The sequence below is a fragment of the Eufriesea mexicana genome, unplaced genomic scaffold (genome assembly GCF_001483705.2).
Source record: "Eufriesea mexicana isolate 0111107269 unplaced genomic scaffold, ASM148370v2 scaffold2501, whole genome shotgun sequence".
NCBI lineage: Eukaryota > Metazoa > Arthropoda > Insecta > Hymenoptera > Apidae > Eufriesea > Eufriesea mexicana.
Window position 1 is genome coordinate 293681 of NW_016910581.1, and position 23844 is coordinate 317524.

The 23844-nt window shown below is 32.8% G+C and overlaps 1 protein-coding gene across 1 annotated transcript in view; it reads left to right on the forward strand.

The window, feature by feature from the left end:
- LKRSDH (lysine ketoglutarate reductase/saccharopine dehydrogenase) overlaps positions 1-23844 on the forward strand; it is a 64454-nt gene that overhangs the window by 35574 nt on the left and 5036 nt on the right. The window contains exons 4-8 of the mRNA XM_017903644.1: positions 7425-7752; positions 12289-12652; positions 16834-17156; positions 17268-17517; positions 19237-19500. Of these exons, the coding sequence (XP_017759133.1) occupies positions 7425-7752; positions 12289-12652; positions 16834-17156; positions 17268-17517; positions 19237-19500 (1529 nt within the window). The remainder of the gene's footprint in view (positions 1-7424; positions 7753-12288; positions 12653-16833; positions 17157-17267; positions 17518-19236; positions 19501-23844) is intronic.

Sequence of the window (23844 nt, forward strand, 5' to 3'; positions counted from 1 at the left end):
TGTAATTTAGCCGAAAATGTTAAAAGCGAGTAAGTATGTGTAAAATCTCGTAATGAAAGTTTACAATTATGGCACGAAAGATTATGTCATCAAAACTACAAATATGTCAGCTATTTTCTGAAAAACAAGGGTATTCATACTATAGAGGATAACGTTCTTTACGAAGGTTGTGCTTATGGGAAACATCATAAGCTTAGTTTTCATGACAAGAGCGATCGCGTTACGATATATCGCGAGATTATATATGCCGACGTATGCGGGTCGATGGGGCACGAATCACTTGGCAGAAAACGATATTTTCTAATTCTTAAGGATGATTATTCCGCGTTTAGACAGATTCATTTTATGCGACAGAAATCAGAGGTGATCGATAAAATACAAATATTTTGTAACCAAGTTGAGAATCCGTATACACCTCAACAGAATGGTGTCACAGAGCGGGAAAACCGAATTAATAGCCAAGGCCGTGCGGTCAATGTTATACTGGAAGCCAGAATTACCGTTGTCGTTATGGACTGAAGCGATGAATACAGCCGCGTATGTCCTTAACAGATCGGGATCGTCAAAACGGCCAGGTCAAACCCCGTATGGGTTATGGTACGGTAAAGAGGCAAATATAGAAAATTTGAAAATATTCGGGACAGAATGTTTTGTGCATGTGCCGTCTGAAAAAAGGAAAAAGCTGGACAGAAAATCTGTGAAAGATTATTTAGTTTACATTGAAAATTACATTGAAAATTGCAAAGGGTATCGGGTATATGTACTAAGTTTACGAGACGTACTTTTCAGCCGCGATGTATTATTTAAACCGGAGAGACTAATAGCAAGTAATATTAATATAAATACATTTCAAAAGGGTGATAAAATTAGAGGAAATTTATCTAATGACGAAAATGTAGATAGTTATAAAAATACGATAGTTGATAACGATAGTAAAGATCAAGTACAGCAGCTTCTACCAACTTCAATTGAAAACGGCAACATAATAAAACAGCTTCGTGATATTCGAACAATCAAACATATACAATTTTATAATTACTTTTAGGTTACTTTCAGTGCAGAAAAGCTATCTTTCGATTATAACGAAGCAGTTACTTGCAGTGAACAAGATTTTTGGATTAATGCCATGGAAGAAGAAACGAATGCTGTAGGGGAAAATAGAATTGACACAAACACAAAGATAGAAATAACTGGAACGTTTATTTTATCCGGAATAATACAGTTATGCAACGAGGAAAGACAACCAACGACTGACCAAAAGAGGAAGAATAAAACAAATGAAAAACGCATCGCCTCTTTCACGCATAGCAGTCACTCGCCGGCACACGCACGCACACACACGCACATATCGTTGCCTTCCAACAAATGCCTTACGTGAAAATCAAACGCGGTTTTTAGTTAAAAGGCCTGTAAATCGTAAAATTATTAATAGCCGCTGGGTTTACACGAAAACAAACGAATCCTGACAATACAGAAAGATTTAAAGCGCGATTAGTAATAAAAGGATGCTCGCAAATACAAGGGCTAGACTATAAAGAGACGTTCAGTCCGGTAGTCCGTTATGCTACCGTGAGATTTTTGTCAAGTATTGTTGCGCGTTATGGTTTGAGTTTAGGTCAGTTTGATATAAGGACCGCGTTCTTGTATGGAAATTTAGATGAAGATATTTATATGAAACAACCCGAAGGGTTTCACGATGGAACAGAGAATATCTGTAAACTATTGGAAAGTTTGTATGTTAAGTATATCTATTATAAGTTAAAACAAGCTCCAATATGTTGGACTGAACATTTTAGCGACTTTATTAAAAAAATTTGGATTTCGTAAGAGTTCAGAGTTTCTAGCAATTTATGTTGATGATGGACTTGTGGCAGAATCGCACGAGCATTTAATAGATAAATTTCTATTTGAATTAAGCAAACTTTTCAAGTACAAAAAATGTAACAAACTTTCTTGGGATAGAAATCACCAAACTGAAAGATGGATTAATCTTTATCGGCCAAGGTAGATATATTGAAAATATTCTGCAAAAATTTAATTTGGCAGACGCGAATCACGTATCAACTACGATAGAGGTTGGTTGGGATATAAGCGATTTTGCTAAAGATGTTTGTCATGATGCACCGTATAGCAAAGCTGTGAGTGATTTAATGTTTTTACAGACAGTAAGTATACCAGATATAAGTCTTGCAGTAAATTGGTATCGATAAATAGCATCGAAAGTTTTAGATAAATCAACTACAGCACATTGGCTACTAGTAAAAAGAATAATAAGATTTTTAAAAGGAACCATGGATATAGGTTTTCTTTATAGAAGAGACGGGGATTTCGAAACCCATTGTGTTACTGATTTAGGGCGGGGGGGGGGGGGGGGAGGGGGGAATAATGCGTATTGTTATCAACAACTGAAATCGAATATGTAAGCGCATCGTATTCACAAAAGCATTAGCGAAACCAAGATATATTTATTTAAGTAAGAAATTAGGCCTGATAAGTAAGAGAGACATTGTAGAGTGAATATTGTGAAATAAGAATGTAGAGTTCTAGGGGGAGTAAAAACTAGTAGTTGTAGTAAAAACTAAATACTAAAATAAATTCTACGTCCTAGCGATGTAGGGGCGATTCGTTCCCCTACGTTTTGTCTTTTGTCTCCCGTTTTCTGGAGACGTCTTTTCACCTAGCCCTAAACAGACAGGTCAGTTGTAACCGTTCGCTCGTTTAATCTGTACAGTCTTTCCACTGTTTCTATTGGCTACTATTTCTTTGCATTATAACCCCTTAACACCTAACTTCGTCGATATCAGGTATTGAATTACATCTCGTGCTCCAGAACACGAAGTGCTCGACGATGACGTTGTAAAAATAGAAAAATAGTCGAATTATTCTAGCACTTAGGAGCCGACTTTTGGAAGACCGTAACGGCATTTTCTAGGCCTGCTTTTGTTCTATGACAGAACAATAATAATCCAGCATATTCTTCCGATAACATTACTTTGCAAATTGCTTTAAATAATAAGGTAATACTGCAGAATTACTTGTATCGAAGAAATGATATATATGATTTGGCTGGGAAAAAAATTTCCGATCCTTAAGATAGATTCGTATAATTTTGTTACAAACAAAAGGAAGATTGAAAAATATGTTTTGTCTTTGGTTTTGTATAACTTGTGCTCATTTTCTATTGCATATTAAATGAAATCAATTACTAAAGGTTTTTTGTTTTATTATATGAAAATTTTCGTACACCGACACTTTTGTCCCACAATTAATTCATATAACGGCGGTTCTACTGTATATAGATTTGGAAAAATATCCACTACCCTTTTCTTTTGTAACGTTCTTTTCCTAATTGTTCCGAATAATCAACTTCTATCCATATATTAGCAAGGAAGACTTTTCACGAATTGAAAATTTGTTTCTCTCTATGGAGAAATAGCGATATATGCTATTTCTCCATATTTGTTATAAACATGCACCATTGGTGGGTGGGAAAAATATTTGAACGCAAAGTCGATTCAATTATATCTATGCGAAGCACCGTGAATTAAAAAATGATTCTGAAAAATGAGTTTCGATGCGATGTTTACTTATCTTTTGCTTACATTCAGTACATTAGCGTTTTAATGGTTCATATTCGGAAAAAATGTACTATAAATATCACACATATTATGGAGTTACTTTGTAATTTTACCGATATAACTTTGACATTTCTTTCCTCTTATGTATATTTTCTATTTCTCTTTTTTTATTAACTATGCCATCAAATATGAATCCTTTTTTGTAATATTCTCCAGGCGATCTTTTTAAACTTTAATGTATCTTTGCAATTTACAATTGAGAAGTACAAAGTATATTGTATGGCTATAGACTCCGATATATTCAGAAATACCTCTCGTATCTTCCCTTTCATCTACATCGAACCAATTAGAGCTTTCTAATATGTTGAATCCTTTCGTAATATGTTATTTTTGCCAATGATCGTGTGTTTTGACAGAAATTCGAAGTTTTCAGTAAAACAGAGAAAATTCGTTGGACAAAGTTTTGCTCACTTCGATCACATATAGATATGCACTTATGCAAAGGTAATTTCTTTCAGGAATGCTTTTTTTTCAAAATCTCTTTCGAAAAATACTGCCGTTTCCAACATGTATTGTACTCTACAGACAATAAGAAATATGTTCCAACTTTGTGTAACTCTCTCTCTCTCTCTCTCTCTCTCTCTCTCTCTCTCTCTCTCAAGATTATTTATTTTGTCTCATTCGGTTTAATGCGGTTGTTTCTTGTAACTAAAGTGTACAATAATTAAATGTCAACGTTAGCGGAGTATCGTCTCGAACACGCGTTTTATAGTATTTATAAGAGGTTTCGGTGATGGGTGTCGAATACGTACTGATTTTTGCTTCCAGTAATGTCTCGTCGTGTCCTGCCCGTTCTTTCCTCCAGTTTATTCCGATTGGTTGAAAGTACATGTTAGTGCAAGAAAAATAGAGTTTTTTGATTGGGCGTGGGTATGTGAGAAGGACTTTTAGTTGAGGAGTAGGAACTGTCAAGAAAGTTGCCCTTCCGTAGTCAATGACGTAATTTATAAGTGGGTGTCTGTTCGTCCCTTTGGTGGGTCTGTTGCACGTGGGTTCAATCTGTCCAGTCTGGTAGCTGTAAATTTTCTGTACTTTTACATTTAAATATATGATTCAATCCGCTGAGAGGGCTGCAAGGCACGTCTAACCTTCGGAGTTACAGTCGTAATACAAAATAATAAAGTCTTTGGAATGATCGAAAATTAAAATAAGAGTTATACTATAAACACGACCTCTGGGACGGAACAATTTAAAACCATATTTCCTTGTATGTAGGCACTTGCTATTTTTCATTCTTTTTCATTGATTTTTATTCTTTCTTTCGCTACGTCTTCTGTCTCTTCTGTTTCCACCTGTCTGTCTCTTGTTAAATTATCTATTATTCTTACTAAGATTACTCCCATCGACCTTTCCTTTTTGCCTTTTTCTCTTCGTTTCCCATCCATTAGTTCACGTATATCCCTTTGGTAGCTTTTCATTTGTTTTCTGCTAGCCTTTTTCTTTTAACCATATATCTCTGTTGGTACCGCTATTAGTACTCCATTTCCTTAATATTGTACAATATATCCGAGAACTCGTTGTCCTTGTCATACCTCAGAAGTATAGTTTCCATTCATTCTTATCTTCACACCTTTTTTTCTTTCCCTTTTCCTTTTGCCTTTCCTTCAAATACGTTTCCCACTTTGAGTCTTTCATTTGTGTAATTACTTACTACTCTGTTTAAAAAGTTCATGGAATGAGACTTTTACTGTCATCTCATTAACACGGAACGCAGTTTATCGTATTATCTACAAATATATCAAATTTCACGAGTCTGAGATAAACCGTTCTCTTATGGCAACGTCTTCGATATGCCCATGTTTCTTTCGGCAGTCACACACCTTGAAAAATGTTTGGTGATCTTTTTACAGAATAACGCGTTAATGCGAAATTTCTCGTGAAACTTGGGAAAAGGGGAACCGAAGTGGTTAATATACACGATATAAAAGAAGAATATGGAGAGAGTACTATGAAACCAGAAACCACTGACAAATGGATGAGAAAGTTTCAAAAAGGAAGACCTTCCACTTCGAACACCAATGACAACATTGAACGTGTTCATAAACTTATTTTGTCAAATCAGCGAGTTATTGACAGGATCATCGCCGAAGAACTTAGCATCGGTTTAGGAAGTGTTTATTCAATCTTAACAAATGATTTAAAGATGCGAAAAGTTGGTGCTAGGATTTATCTATGGTTCCTCGTGGCGAACCAAACATTGAAACGTGTTCAATGTTACGAAGATTGGCTGGAAAAATCAAATTTTCTCTGTATTCACCTGACCTAGTCTCGTGTGACTTTATTTTTTATTTCAAAAGATGAAAAATGTCACGCGAGGAAAACATTTGGACGACATGAAACCATAACGTGGAAACGAGGGGAATTCTGCGCATCGTTTCACGTGAAAATTTTCAGCACTACTTTGTGCAATGGAAACGCCACTGAAACAAGTGTATATATTCGGAAGGGGATTACTCGAAGGGAATACCATCCAATTGGAAGAAAATTGAATAACCGAATTTTGTTGATGTAATTCTACGAACTTTTTAAGCAGAATAATATAATCCTCTCTCTTGCTTTTTCCTGTTCGTTCCATGAGTTTTTGTTCTCCCTCGTATATACAATTTCCACCTTCTTCTTTACATATTTTTTGATAGTTCATCCAGGCTCGTCTTCCTTCCTACTTTTTCTCCTTCGATATCCTTTCTATCTTGTATTGCACCTTTCTTTGCTCATCCTCTGCTCCATTTCCCACTTTCATTTGTTTTTATCTTTCATTCTCCTTTCCTTTTTCTTCTAACTTCTCTACATGAGAAGTTATTTCTATTTTCTATCCATTTCATCTCTTTTCTTTCCTCTCTTTGTTCTATCTTCTTCCATTATTAACCGTTTCACCGCTTTCACCTTCTTTTCCTCCTTCCCGCTTTTCTTTCTTTTCTTTCTCTTCAAATTTTCCATTCCTTTAATTTCTCCGACCCTCCCTTATATCTCCATACTTTTCTACATTCGCTCTACTCGCTCGTTGAAAACGAGACTGTTTTTCTAAATATATTCTTATAATGGCCGAAATTGATATTAAATTGAAAAAAAAAAAAAAGAAAGGAAAATCGCAGAAATCAGGAAATATTTGATCTAAATCATATAAGAACTTTTGCGATCCATGTAATCAATTCTAATTATTTTCCATGCATTTCGTTTTATCTTGAAAAAAATTTCCAAACGGTATATACTAATAAGTAATAACAGTGATAATTTAATGACGTGTTCATCATTTTCAACGATATTTTTTAAAAAATGTATCGAAATTAATACTTAAATTTGTTTCATTCTGTCAGGAAAACTTTTTTTTGTCACTTTCTAATTCGATGTATGTATTCTATTCGATAATTTCTATTTAACTATCCGAGCAATTTCACACGATTATAATCTTTAAATCATCGTTGAACAATAAAAAAAATTCATCGTTGTAAAATTAGTTCACGTCTAGGATAGAGGAATTTTTTCTTTTCTTCTATAGTTAAATAATCATAGCACATTTTTTTGTGAATAGGCAAGTAATATTTGTGTTACGTTTTCTATATGCGTTGCTTCGATCATAGCAAGTAAAGGTTCGACTACAACTTTTCCGATGTACTATGTACATATATTTGCAAAGTATCCACAAGATCTGCTTTGAACTTCGATTCAAGTTCACGTTCTTATTATTCATAGCAACATACAATTTCTTCGGTGTTTATTCTGTATAGTTTGCATCTATCTAAGTACATGTTCATTGTAAAGAATAACAAAAAGGAAAAACTATTTTAGACACAACGAAGATATATGGATGCGAAATAAGACGAAGACATCATCTAGAGAGGAAAGAAGGAGGTGGTTTCGATTCCGATGAGTGTGACAAGCACCCTGAGAGATATATTTCCACTTTCAGCCAAAAAATTGCGCCATACGCATCGGTGATAATTAATGGAATATATTGGGCTGTTGATTCGCCTAAATTATTAACTATACCAGATGCAAAATACCTGCTAAGACCAGCTTATACTCCTTGGTTACCAGCAAGTGTCGGTGCTCCTGCTTTACCTCACAGAATATTAGCGATCTGTGACATATCTGCAGATCCCGGTGGAAGTATCGAGTAAGATTAATTATTTTATTAATATTAACTTAGATGTAATTCGCTTAGATGTAATATGCTGTAATTCAGACCTAATTGCGATACAGGAAATGACTATTCGCATTAGATTTATCTTACACCGAATGCCCTACTTAGAATAGATTACCTTTACAAGATATTGAAAAAGTAGGATGCGTAAGTTGAAAGGTTTATATTAAACACCGAAAGGAGTAAAAAATGTCCAATCAACGATAACCCTGAAATCGAACCTTTTAGCGTAAAATCTTCTTTTGTCATTTACAAATATTTACAAATATTTACAAATATTCGATATCGCGAGTGAGTTTCTTCGCAACCTATTAAACGTAAATAGAAGAATTAGTTTAAGAATATTGTAGTTCAAGTTTGTTAACAAAATTATCGTCAATATCGATAAAAGACTAGTTCATAGCAATAAATGCAGTACAAACTTTCTTTCTTACGATATACAAGAAGTATTCAATATACTCCTCTCTTTTGTATTTTTTATTCGTTGTCACAATTCTACCATCATATATATGAACGATGAACGAGTTTTAAAAGAGTTTTAAAGGTCTTCAAAGAGAAATTCAAGGCATTCGAGTTAGGTGATTCTAAGAAGTTTAAATTAATATGTTTCCAAACTAATTGCTCTATTTACACTCGCAAGTATGTTACGAGAAAGCGCACTCACGGCATCGGATATTCGCGCAACGCTAAAAGTCGATATTGAGTCGAAAACGTACGGTGTTTAAATATTTCTTCCTTTCCATCCTTTCGATGAGTATAAACTTTTCAACTTTTCCATCATATTCTTTAAATACCCCGTGTAATTATATCTATCTAGTTGTAATGCTACGAAATATATTTCATACGTAATTTGAATGATATCCACAAACGAATATATTCCAAGAAACATTTTCAGTTCCAGGTTATCCTAGTCTGACTGTTATTGTATTTTTCGTTTACATATGTTATCGTTGAATTATCTTTACATATGTACAATCGTATAATTTTTCAACGATATTTGATTTTTAGACTTTTATGCCCATATAACGTTTCTTATCGAGATTATACAATACGTTAGCGATAACCAGATGTATTCTGCGAAGAAATATTGTACAATATACACATATGGTCGCTATCGTATTGCAAATATATAAAAGATATCACCGGTGTCAAATTTTACTTTAGCTTTTATTACTTTTATTTTAAATCAGCATTAAATCAAGCCTTAAAAATTGCTCCTATTCGATTCGTAGGATTTGAACAACTAAGTAGACACAATGACGACTATTAATAAAAATATAGGAGCATATACGCTTATTTGTATCACTGTTTTTTTTACCATTCTAATAATATCATTACTATCATTTATTTGTTTTTCCGTTAGAAAAGTGTAAGCTTAAAAATGAAATAAAATGTTTAGTTATATTAACACGACAAAAGGGGATGTAGGGGATATGCTCGGATTTGCAAAGCCCATGTTAAAATATTAGAATAATCGAAGCAGCTGATATACCTTATTTTAGACATAGTTTTTGTAGTTACCAAAGACTAAGGTAATCATACGTACATATTTAGTTTCTTTATATCCCTAATTATCACTATGTGCATATATTACATTTACGTACACATTAGTTTGGAAATTTTAGCGTTAACGAATTTGTGTGTATTATTCGTGGAATTTTTAAATTTGTGTAAGCATAAGTCATATCGATAAAATAAACACAATGATCGACAATTATTTTTTCTTTTGGTAAATATGCAGTTTAGTGACTTTACCTTAAACGCGTCTTTTTTTCCGGTTTATTCACAAAAGGCTTTATTCGTCATGTTGCTTGACGCCTAGGAAGCTATGTTCATTCCCTAGACTCATTCTCAAACTCGCAGTCCCTTACACCACCCCAACCATCAAGCGATCTAATCCTTAATAAAGACTTAATAAAGATTCGATTTTTGACTTCTGCTTATATGGGGATATAAGTCTAACCCAAACCTACCCCAATTACTTGATTAAGTCAAACCTATCTTATTATTAATCAGTAAATTAAAAATAATGGATTAGAGTTGTTAGGTTAGACTGTGTTGTCGTCTACAAGCGAAGGGCCGTTTGCGGCCCGGAGCGATTGCGACACCACACCAGTTTAGTTAATATATGAAAAAACTCTAGATTGACATATTATTGAAATTAATTAAATTTAATCTTTTTCTCCACCCGTTATATACGCTCACCTGCCTAGTCCTGTTTCTCTCGCTCGCCGGAGTTTGTTTATAGAAGAAAATGATAAGCAATCCTTTGAAAACCATCCGACACGTCCACGGCGCACGTACAGGCGAAGTCAATGTGATAGTGTGAACAATTTTTGCAAATATCTCGGAAATTAAGACCAAGCGACAATTATTGTTCAGATAAAAGGTGTTCAGAATTTCGTTCTCTACAACGTGTTGAAAAATCATAAGGATCGACTCACGCATTCTGCAGATTTTAACAATTTTATGTTTCTTGTTAAAAAAACTAGTAACTTTTTCAAGCTCCCCCGATCTATATTTCTTATTAAGGCACAAATAAAGCCTTTTATGAAAAAACCGGAAAAGAAGACGCGTTTAAGGCAAAGTCACTAAACTGCATATTTACCTTTCTTTTTCGTTTTTTGAGTGAAAGTAATTGCAAGGATAATTAGGGTCATGGTAGTGGTTGTTGAAAAATCTGTTCCGAAATATTCCTTATAGAAATTTCTTTCGAAATACTTTCGAGATACTCTTTCGAGTATGTAGGGATACTGTTTGGAAAATGCAATATAAAGAATAAGTGATGTTATTTTATTCTAAAATATATATTTATGAGGCTATATATAAATCAGACTAGAAGTAAAGTATAAACTAAAAGACTGAACGTTCGACCTGAACCCGAGGCCTGTTTATTGTCCCTGATCCATGTGAAAGGCTTAAGGTAATTACCCATAATATCGTAGCAGTAGCACACTGTCATCGTGTCCTTGTAGATTTTCATTTGTTATTAATCGGCTTTTCTACCTATCTGCTATCCCTATTTATTTATTTGGACTGCCTCTTTCTTCAGAAATATTGTATGTTATTGCAGAATTAATAAATTAACTACATTTATCTAAATTTATCGAAATTATTTAACAATGTGCAGTAATAAAAACGATTTTATAAATTTAAAATCCGCTTATATATAGCTTCCAATCATTTAAACATTATATTATTTTAACAATATGTAGTTAAATCACGTTCGTACATGAAAAGGCAATGAAAGACAGTTAAAGGTGAAAATTAATCGTTTTATGTCGAAAAATCAATTTCGCATAAAATAATGTTTTACATCATTATTTTCTATGGTGATTTAGGATTACTCCTAGGTTTATTTTAGGTTACTCCTAAACTTGCTTGCTTTAGAATAGTTTTCAACGCCTTATTTGTTAGGGAACATATACAATTGGTTATAAAATATTTTTACACTGATATTGCGTTCTATGTTCCATATCTCCAATAGACATTCTTCTTTTTTTTTTTTTAACCTATACAGAGTATAGGTAAGTCTTCCTGGAATTTGTGTCATAGAACATTCGGCAAGTTGGTATAGCTTTAAAGCGTAGCGCGCGACTGCTATTCCTATTGGAGTAGCAATATTTCAACAATAAATAGACACGAATGAACAAGAATGTTTTACACAATGTCGAAGCATAATACATTAAATTTTAGAGTGTAACAAACTTTTGTGTTAATACATACGGTTGTTTTAATATTTAAAAAGAAAAAGGGAAAAAAGAAATATACGAGGAAAATTAATTTTCATATCATAAAAATATTCGGACAACTAATGAACTTAAATTAAAGTAAATGAAATAGCAATTTTTTTTATGAAATGTAATTACTGACCTCGATTGTTCCTTGATTCCATTATACGTAAAAGGTATATCATAAATCATAAATGTATGTATTTTATAAAATATTGTCCGTTTTCGTGTTTATTTCGCAATTACTAACAAGTTCATGTTATACGTTCTCATAAAAAATTCTCATCAAAATATTCCAGATATTCCAAATTACTTTCGAAGCCTCCGAAAACATGCAAAAAAGTACGACGAATTATGAAAAATTCTACAATGTTTTATTTAAAGATATATGAATATATGAATATAGAATTTAAGAATTTCACTTTATCCTGTAAAGTAGTACGTTGATTACGTCTCTTCTAAAGCATCACATACTTCGTCAACTATCCTTTGTCAATTGTAGACAATGAATTCTACTATCGTGAAAAGAAGAATACAAAGTGTAAAAGCAGCAAATTATTCATGTCAAAGAAATTGATATTCATTTGCATCTATATAGGTTTTTTCTAGCTACTGCTAAAAATGATAAAACGTGAACGATAAATTAGTTTATGAAGGTAAAGTATAAAATTAACAGATTGGGAAATATTTCTGCTTATCATCCATCCTATTTAATATCATATTTTAATCAACGTAAACATCAATTTGAAAGTTTCTTTCTATTTTCAAATGTTTATAGGTTCATGAACGAATGTACAACAATTGACACACCATTTTGTTTATACGATGCTGATCGTAACAAGGATACAAAGTCTTTTAAAGGGCCTGGAGTATTAGTCTGTTCAATTGACAATATGCCAACTCAGCTACCGAAAGAATCTACAGACTTCTTTGGGAATCTTTTATATCCTTATGCGTTGGACATTATTCAATCGGATGCCAAAATGCCACTCGAGAAACATAATTTTAGCCCAGCAGTACATGGCGCGATAATAGCATCCAATGGACAGTTAACACCCAATTTTGAGTACATTCAAGATCTAAGACTATTGAATCAACGTTGTAGACATAAAGCGGATAATAGAGAACCACAAAGCAAAACGGTATGAAAACTTGATATTTTTCAAATAAATTTTCAAATTTTTCATAAAATTTCAGACAAATTATCACTTCGTTATCCTTAATAACACCTCTATGAAACATTTGATGTCATTCCAAGTGGTTATCGATTGTTATAAAATGTTCAGTTAAAAATTGCGAATTTTTATCTTTTATATTAGTTAACCTATTAATTTATTAGAAATTAGTCTACTAATCGTAAGTTATTTATTTATGTACAAGGTATTTATTTCTTTTTCACAAAAATCCATTGTTTTAAGTTTGCAGTGAAGTCTAACGTGTGTTTTAGTCAGATATTATAATTATAGTCACAGAAATATTCATACTACTCCGGTTAATGATCTCAAACAGTTGCTATTGTTTTACAACACGAATTTTAACATTCTTATAAATAAGAAAACATGCTTTATCAATGAAACTTTCAATTTGTACAAACTTTGTTGCAAAATAATTAAATTAAGTTTAGCGTATAAGAAAATATAAACAGCCACGGAACTAATGCCATAAAGGTATTCACTGGCATACAAGTTTACGGCAATTGAAACATTAATTTTTACGAATCCATTTTGTTTTGACGTTTCACTGAGTTACACGCAATAAACAATTTCATTGATGAAAATATGAGAACGATTTTGAAGCTCCTATTATGAAATAATGACAGTTGTTTGAAATTAGAAATTTAGAGGGATATGATTACTTTCCTGACATACTATACTATACTATAGGATGTAATGTTACATATATTGTACAATATAAGGCATGCGAATAAACGCTTCGCTTCAGAGATAGAGACGAATTCAGTACGAGTAGAATAAGTAACGTATTCGCAACAGCACAGACAAAGTTGATCGTGTTTATCTGATCTGTGTAGGTAGTTACGTACAGTGGGCGTAGAAAGTATTCGTACACCGATCAATGTCAAACGACACTTCGTGAAATGATAATTTATCAATTTTTCTTATAAACAGTGGGTTTGTACTTATTCTTGTAGACCTCTAGACTAGATCGAGTGCAAAAAATAGTCTGTTATTTGTAAAATTTGTGAAATCAGCAAGAAAAAAGAGAAAATCGACAGAAATGTACAATACAAGCAATAAGTATTCGTACAATTGCTAAATTTTTTAAAATTCGTAAGAATAGCGTAATTTAAATTAATTTGACGATAAAAAAACTAACGTAAACAGTTAATTAATACTTCACTTGAAATTTGGATCTTTATTTTTTTTAATTTGGATCTTTGGATTTTATGATTGTTGCAATTCTTCTAGGTATTGAATTAAGTAAATTTAATATGCGGGGCGAGGTCTTGCTCTATTCCTCCCCTGAGAATATTTTTTAAGCCTACTTTTGAAGAAATTTGATGTTTTCTAATTGACGTTTCAAGTAATCCCACAGGTGTTCTATGGGGTTGATATCTGGAGATTGTGGGGGAATTCATAGATACGCTAGTGTATTATGCAATACCTACATTCTGGTATTATACGCAGTATGCTTCGGATCATTACCATGTACGAATACGAAATTATCTTTAATGCCCATTTTTTTTGCACTAGAAGAAAGGTTGCATTCTAAAATGTCAATGTAATCTCGATGGTTCATTATTCCATCCGATAAATTGTAATGTGTCAACAACAGCTGTACTCGTACGGCTCCAAATATTTAACGGAACCAAATCCAACCTAATCCAGACTTGTTTCAGTGTAGGTCGTAAATTTTCTGTTTTCAGTCCTTCATTTTTTTTTTTTTTTTACTCCAAATAGTACATATATTCATGAGACGTAAAAATATTAAATTTGCTCGCGTCCGTGAAGAGATCACTTTATTCCAATGCTTCATTGATTTGATGATATTATTATTTACGAACTGCAACCTTTTCTTTCTATTCGCATGACTTACAAAACATTTCTTACCAGCCACGCGACCGTGATACCCTTGGCTTCGTAAAAAACTGCGCACAGTGCTAGCAGATAGATTAATGTCTAAATTATTTATAAGGTATTCGACTATTTTTGTTGCACTTATTTTTGTATTTTGTTTTATCTTTCAGATAATAACTCATCCAGTATACTGATTAATTTTCCGTTCACCATAATTGTCCATTTCTTGGGTTATTTTACAGTATTTTCCTTAGTCCATACCTATCAATTATACTTTTTATAGTAGATCGAGGTCTGTTTATAACCCGTGAACTTTCTGATAAACTTTTGCACCGATTATGTAAATTAATAATCATTTTTCTTTCTACTATCATAGTATCCGTCCCATTCCGCACGTTTTCGTCCCATTTCTCAACGACAATATTGAATAACATAAAATCTTTATAGCTGATGCCGATAACGTATCTGAACATACTGACTATCTCAATCATAATTATGAAGTAGTAACGTAAATGTTTACGTTAAAAACTCTCTTGTAAACAGTTCGAACTAGGAACTGTACCGATACTTATTGCTTTCTGTTGATATTACTGTCGATATTTTGATTTTTCTTGTTAATTTTACAAATTATACAAGCAACAGATTATTTTTTACGCTGCATCTGCTCTACAGACCTTCAAAAATACGTACGAACTCCTTCTTTATAAGAAGAATAGTTAATAAACTATCATTTCACGAAGTTTTGTTTGAAATTGATCGGTGTACGAATAGTTTCTGCATCCATTGTATATCTTTTCTATTATCTGGAAAAGTTCCAAACTATTCCATATTGTAAATTGTTAGTATTATAAAGAATGATTAAATACTTACTATTTTTAAAATCTCATTTAAAAATTAATGTCCTTATTAAAGTTCTTTTTTAATCCTTTGCACGAGTTCTTCATGCGATGGAAACATGTATCTACGTGGGTCGGAAAATAACAAAATTAATTTTTCGTGTGTTATGAAATGGAAAGTCTGAAAGGAAAGTTCTTAATTATTCTATGTATACGATATTTCGTTATAACTCTAAAGCAAAACGTTTATTCGTAAATTTTATATAACATATTCTTCTTCCCTTTACCATTAAATCGTCTTGGATTATGACTCTTATTGTTAGTTTAGCAGATCATTTCGATTCTTTAACTATATGTCAATTCCAAAAAAGATCATTCCAAACCTAATAAAAAAAATGAAAAGAAAAAGAAAAAAAAGAAACTGGAAAGTCATTTGAGCGATCAAGCAATAGAAATAAAATTATACTAATAAGTTTATAATGTTACCAGTTTGATCATTTTCGACACTTCGTTTATAATTTAGTTTGTAATGCAAATAACGGTATTCAGACGAAAGGAAGAAACGATGATATCAGTAAATAGATATAAGACATATTTCAAATTAATTAATATTTTGAAACTTTTTAAATTAATATCGTTTTCTTTTAAACATAATGGATAGTTATGTTTTATTATCCACGTCGAAATAAAGACTTTCATTTGTTTGTTAAAATCGCATCGGTTTTGAAGTTGATAAATTATTGAAAAATGTTATTTGCCAGCAGGATTGTTTCAATTGTGTTTTAAATGTTTGTTTAAGTTATTCCCAAAAAATATATCCAAATCATTATTTCTATATGCATTACTTTTAATAACGTGAATGCGATTTTACTACTGCTGTATAAAATAAAAGTGTCACAGATTAATGACAAATAATTACAATAATTGTAAGATTGTTAGGTGGCAGTAAAACGATCGTGGTAAATAATAAATATAATTTATTTTAAACTAACTTATTCTAAGCTTACGACTTTCGCACTGACTATTTTTCAAAGAACTGTCCCATGTCATGTTCTTGCACCCTTATTTAACCCTTGCATTCTGTCTTCTCACGCACTCCTCACAGCCTTGCCCTCGGTAGGTCACGTGTCGTAAACACTCAGATGCATTTCGCTCTTCACTTGCATTCCACACTACCATAAATATGTCACATAACGGTCAGAAGGCTGGAGCCAAACGCGCGATCGCTGTTTATTATCCTCTATTTTCGAGGAACGGCCCAAGCGTTCTCATGCACTCTACCGTCATACCTACACAAGTGGTACTGTCTCAGGCGGTGACCTTATACCCTAATCACGCCACGCTCACCATTTCCACATAATAAATAAGTAATTTAGAAATAAAAAAGTAATAAATAAACCAATAGCAATGAATTATCTTATGATATATTGAAATGCATTATTTTGTAACTAGGTTGTTGTTCTTGGTGCTGGACACGTTTCTGCTCCGTTGGTTGAATATTTACATAGAGATAGTAACATTCACTTGATCGTTGCATCTCAGTTGAAGGAGGAGGCAGACGTATTAGCAAATAATTTTCCTGGTGTAGAAGCAGTTTTATTAAACGTAGTTGAACGGCCTGATATATTAAACGATATTGTTCAACCAGCGGATGTGGTGGTTTCGTTGCTACCTTACACTCTACATCACGTCGTTGCAAATGCATGCATACATGCTAAAACTCATTTAGTAACAGCTAGTTACATGAATGAAGATGTTAAAGCTTTACATGCAGAGTAAGTGATAATTTGCACAAATATCAAGAAAAATATTTTAACATATCACTGTTACTGTTAATCACCATTATTATAGAGATATTATAAATGTGTTAATATATTGATTACTAGGGCAGTAGCAGCAGATGTAACTATACTTAATGAAATAGGATTAGATCCTGGTATCGATCATTTACTGGCTTTAGAATGTTTCGACAATGTCAAGCAAGCTGGTGGAAAGATAGAATCTTTTATATCCTGGTGTGGAGGTTTACCTGCTCCAGAATGTTCTTCTAATCCTTTACGTTATAAATTTAGCTGGTCACCGCGAGGAGTACTATTAAATACCTTGGCACCAGCGAAATTCTATTATGATAAACAAGTAAGTACAACTATGCTCGGGTATATATCTTATCAATTTTTCACGGATATGTAACTAAATTACTAACATTTAGAAAGCTCTACTCTATTTTATTTGTAAGGAAAAATTTTTTCAAAATAACCAAGATTTAGCTATATAAATGTCGGTTTTTTAAAATATTTCAACAAATTTTAATATTTCCGAATTATTCTAATTCTGTACTAAATTCGATATATTTATGTCAAAATTTGACAATCAGAAAACAAGCAATGCTTGTATTAAAGCAAATCCTTATATCTCTTTATACTTGGTAGTTTTTGAGATGGGCAAATGTTTTTCACTTCAAACTTTCACAGTTGTTTTCATTTCGTCGACATATATTTTCTAAAAATATATACACGTATTGAATATGTTTTTCGAAACTATATCGAAGGTAAATCTTAGAAAAATCGATAATTTACGTTCTGAAATTCTGTTGCTACCTTCTAACATCGCTTCTATTTGGACATTGAATTATGTAAGTACAGTGGTGGAGAAAAGATATTATTGTATATACATAATTTCTTGATTCGTCTGCATTTAGCGTATACCGATAATATACGCTTTATATCTATATATGGAATTTTAGACATGGAGGTTGATTGTGCATGACTCTTACATTTCAATTTTCTTGCAGTATTTCACAAAGAATAATCTGCCTCTTTGATAGAACCAATTAGCTAGATTGAAATATATAAAAAGGGAGTCCAAGAAAGAGTACTGTCTTCGTATGTAACATCGATATGTTATGACACGAGACTATTATAGATGTAAATTAACTTGTTAATATTTGCCATATTTCGATGCATTTACGATTGATCATTACAAAATCTACTACTAATGATACCAAACTCTTGGCCGATAGTATATACAGGGTGTCCTCGAACTGGTTGTATAAGCCGAATAGTAGCGAATCTATACGAAAAAGTAAATCGAAAATTTTTCACGTTTTTCACATCTTTTTACGCTTTATTTTCGAAACTTCGTTTTCGAGAAAGTCGATATTGAACATTTGACGAATATGTAAGCACTTGCATATGATCTTATTTATATCTGCTTGAAGGATATATTATTTATACGTTTATTTGTTAATGCTTTTGTAATAAACCGTAATCGATTCCTTTGATTATTATCGAACAGAAGGATGTAACGCATACAGGGATAATAAAACGGTTGCATGATAAATGACCGGATTTTCCTAGAAACGTAGTGATTCGGAATATTTTCTTTCTTTTTTCCTTCTTCGTAGAATTTTCTTTGAAAAAAATTCGAAAAACGAGAAAATCTCGCTTCTTGAATAACTACAAAAATGTGACGAAGAATGAGCAGAATATCGCTGTTTGTTGAGGCGAGAACTTCACCTCCTTTCTTCCATTGCTATTCGACAGTCAAATTTTTAATTTTTAATTTTCCACGTGGCATTTATATATAAACATTATTTATGATAAATTTTATTACGATTAAGTACCTTCAATTTACTCTTTGTTACTCGCGTTTACCATAAATATTACTAGAACATTTCCTTTAATAAAAAAACTCTGAAACGGTGTACCTCGAAAATAAAGCATTTAATGTTACTCCTTTATTTTATCATTAACAATTTATTTTACCATCGTTACAATGAAAGAAAAAGTTATAAGAAATGTACAATTAAACATTAAAGTTTGTAATAAATTAGCAAATTTCATTTTGATTTTATAGGTTGTAGAAATAACAGCAGGAGGTGGTCTTATGGATACCGTTCAAGACTTGGACTTTTTACCTGGTTTTGCATTGGAAGGTTTTCCAAACCGAGATAGTATAATTTATAAAGATTTATATGGACTCAATGCTGTTAACACAATGATACGAGGTACATTAAGATTTAAAGGCTTTTGTAGTACCATACGAGCTTTACAATCTCTTGGATTAACTGACCCTAATCCACATCCGAGTTTACACCCAAATGGTCCAGATATCACGTGGGTATGTATGTAAAAGTAACACTTATGCAACAAACGGAAAGCATTACCACAGAAATATTAGATTTGTCTCATTTTTCAATTAACTCTTACCACAACTTCATAGATTGATATCGCTTTTTTACTTGAATGGCGATGGTCATTCTCTTTTCCTCGTTTATTATTATATGCGTTTTTAGGTAAAACGTGTATGTATATATATATATAATATATATATATATATATATAAAACTCTTACCACAACTTCATAGATTGATATCGCTTTTTTACTTGAATGGCGATGGTCATTCTCTTTTCCTCGTTTATTATTATATATTATATCGTTAATATTATATTTATTATTATATATATATTAGGGTAGACCTTCATTATCCTTGGTCAAATATTTGTACAAAATTTTAATTGTTCGACTACCACTTCCATTTCGGGAAGAAATCATTTTTACGATAAAATCAAGTTAATTGGATAACAAGAAGACGCGTGACACAAAACGGCTTTGTTTATGCAAAAAAAGAGTTAAATTTCGCTGAAAATGGGAAAATACAGATTTTATCGCGTTATTTGATTACTGGAAGTTATTTTGGACTAAAGTCTGCATAATTATAGCGTATCGTAGCAGAAAAGCTTATTCGTTAACAATGAAAAGAATTTGTTGCCATCGATTAGTGTCATGGTGTAGTATAATTTCGTATGAAAATAATCTGGGAAAACATGAAAATCAAATTTTTTCTTAATGTTGCTTATAAATCACATATACGATAATAAAATTTAATTGATACGATAGTTAATCTTCATTAATAATCTCTTATGTTATCTTAAATTTTTTATTATTAAATATAAAATTAGTTACATTTCCCAAAACGCTGAATATTTAACTAAAAAATTTATATTTATTTCATGTAAAAAGACTTTTATATCTTTCGGGCGGTTAGTTGGTTTTGTTTCAATTTTGTTCGCATTCGTTTTAGAGTGCTCGAACCACTTTTTTCCTCATTTCTATAACGATACTGGACTTGAAGATAGATAGTCTTCTTGGTGACAAGTGCTATAATTTTTGGTTGCACAATTTTTGCAACGTTGCATTACTTATTGAATTAATTAATGTTTATGGTACTTAATGTTGCGCGTATTACAAAATAATTTTTAGTTCCCGTCTTACTCTACTTACTATATAACTTGGGATGCAAACAGTACGAACTTTTGATGTAAGCTGAAGCGAATTCCTATCTCCTTTATAGTCAGGTTTGTGACTATACAAACAGAAAAAGTCTTTTTGAGGAGGGATAAGTAGAAAAATTTCCGAGAATCAGTCGAATAGTTAAAAAGTTTCCAGATATACGGTAATTATCGTAGCTAAAACCGTGCTTGCAAGGAACAGTGAGTTTTATATTTTAAGACATTCTTCGTTAAAAACTTCAAAATAGGATTACAGAGAGGATTGGAGTAAAGTTACTGAAATTTCCAAATTTATAGTCAATTGTGGCACCATTTTCCATTATTTTATTTTATTTTATTGACTCGCTTTTTGCAGAAATTATTACATCACGTAGAAGAAATTTAGAGGGTCGTACATAAAAATTTCGACGATTTTTATCGTCCATATAAAATTTCGAAAGTTTCTGTCAAAAATAAGGTAGGTCCACCATAATGTATATACATATGTAAGTATATACATATATCCGACTGTTACGAGCACAGTAGCAAAGTGATATTTGTATATGAGGTGAAGCCCGTAATACGGTGTTCTCGATGCTTATACGGTGTCGGCAATGCTTTTCTTATAAGAAAATCGTCGAGAATCGGGTCGAAGCGGTCGCCGACAGACGGATCGTCATAAAACGATCGAGAGCGCGAAGCATCTGCAGAGGGAGACCTCCGCACGCGTGACTCGAGTCCAATTCGTAGAAGACTCCCGACCGAGCAAGAGATCGATGTGTGAAGTATAAACTTTTTAAGACAAGAAAGCTTCTCTAATTTTAACCCGAGTCTCATCGGTCCCCCGAATCACATCTCCCACATACTAATACAATCGATTTTAAGATTCGTAACCAGAGGATCAGCCTGAATATACAGGGTAATGTAATATGTTATATGTAATATGTAAACTTACTTTAGGAACTGATAGTAGACTTAAAAAAGATGAAAAAATTCATATAAACGTATGAGTCTATCTATTTTTGCTTATGCGATAGAATAAATTTTCTATTTTGCGTTATCTAATTACAAGGCATGCTAAAAATGATCATCTTAGATTTCAAGACAAGTTCTGACAAGTGCGTAGACGTCTTGTCACTGATTTAGTTATCCTCTGAATGATCTTTCGTGTTTCTTGAACTTTTTGAAAAGTTCAGAATCGCGAACCTTGGTATTTCAACATTTTCAGTTGATAGTACGTACACAACTAATTTTAAATTGAAATTATGTGAACTTCGTAAATAAAGATCTGGGAAACATTTAAACATTGTCTAGTCACTCGGCTATAATGTAGCGGATTACTGTTACGCATACACTTACTGACAAATGTTAAGAAACAACGTAATCATTTGGAAATTTCGAAATATTCCCTATCTTCTAGGACACATAGGTTGAAGCTAAAAATAGTATAATAAAATAACATTCCATACATCAATAAACAACGAGTTCTTTTTTCCGAACATATTTGTGCAAGGGCCAGAATTAAATTGAATCGAAGAAATAAGACACAAGCTGCGTGACATAAGTTAAGAAACATATTTTATTTAATTTATATGATAACTTTAAATAAAAACAACGATATGCAGATACCTGTAATTTTCATAACAGTCTAATAAGGTGTTGGATAATCCTTAGATTTGAGAACTGCGTGACATCTGCGTGGTTAATTCGATTAATTGATTCAATTAATCGAGCATCAAACTCAGCCGGTATTTCTAACCATACTATCGTGATTTTTTCCATTAAATCTGTTTTATTGGTAAAAAAATGACTTTCCAATTGACGTCGAACGTAATCCCACAGATGATCAATTGGGTTCAAGTCTAGAGAGATTGACTTGGCCACTTGATTAGATTAACATTTTGTTCTGCAAGAAACATCCTAACTAAATTAGAAGAATGTTTGGGGTTCTTATCGCGTTGAAATGACCACCCTGATAAAATATTTTCATTGGCAAATGGTCGCAATACACATATCTATCCACTGTTTCTTTTATTTCTATTAATCAGGGCCACGCGAGAAACAACCCCACACCATTACATTACCGCCATCAATTTTACTATCGGTTTTAGGTATTTAACATGAAATTGCTGCCCAGTATGACGTCACACATTATTATTAGAGTCATTTCCAAACAAGTTGAACTTAGTCTCGTCGCTCCGTAGAATTTTTGACCATTTAGTAGTTGTACAACTAAAGTGTTCTTTAGCAAACTCCAACCGAGCTGCTCTATTTTTCTTCCACGCAAGTGGTTTCTTGCATGCTTTGAGTGAAAAGAGATTATTTTCATATATAAACGACGGCTAACTGTCCTGCTATGAATGTTTTCCCGGCTCAGTTGATTTTTAATTTCAGGAACAGTGTAGAATGGATTCGACTTCGAGAGCCTTGCAATTCGATGATCTAGATTTTCAGTTATGTTTCGCAGTCTGCCAGTTCGCGAGAACCGAAAGATTTTATAATCTTCGTGATAATGCAAGGATTCACATTAAACACTTTTGCTATGTCAATTCTTTTCTTCCCCTTCTTAAACATTTTAACGATTCTCAGCTTTTCAGCGTCTGTTAAATGTTGCCTTCTTGTCATATTTAACACAATCTATAATATGAACTAGACTGAGCGATGTCAGAAAGGGAACTAAGTGTTTCGGCATATGTTTTCTTACATTATGACTTCAACTTATTGTGAGTACTTTGTTTGTAAGTATATTAAAAAACAAAAATCATAGTTTATTAATGTATGGAATGCTATCTTATTATGACTATCTATCTTAATTTTTGTCAGTAAGTGTATATCGCATACAGTGTCTTATCTATCGATTGAAACTTCTTGTTGTAAGAATGTAGGATATCGTTAGACCTCGCAGGTATAGAGGCCCCGTTAGAGTCTGGCGGCCAGATGGGTCTCGGGGAGTCGGGGCCAGGCCGCGTGAGGTAGCTTCGCGCAACCCCACTTTTCCCCATCGTAAACTGGGGGTGAAGCGTCCGCGGGCACCTCTCGGGAAGGGTCCCCGCGTGGGTGACCCTAGGAAGAGCCTAACCCAAAGGAGGAATCCCTTCCTCTTCAGAGCGTTACGTGGGGGAGTTTTCTCCTCCTTCGGGGAAGGTGTCTCTGCATTCCAGACGGGCTTAAAAGGGCCCGCTCTGGAAGATAG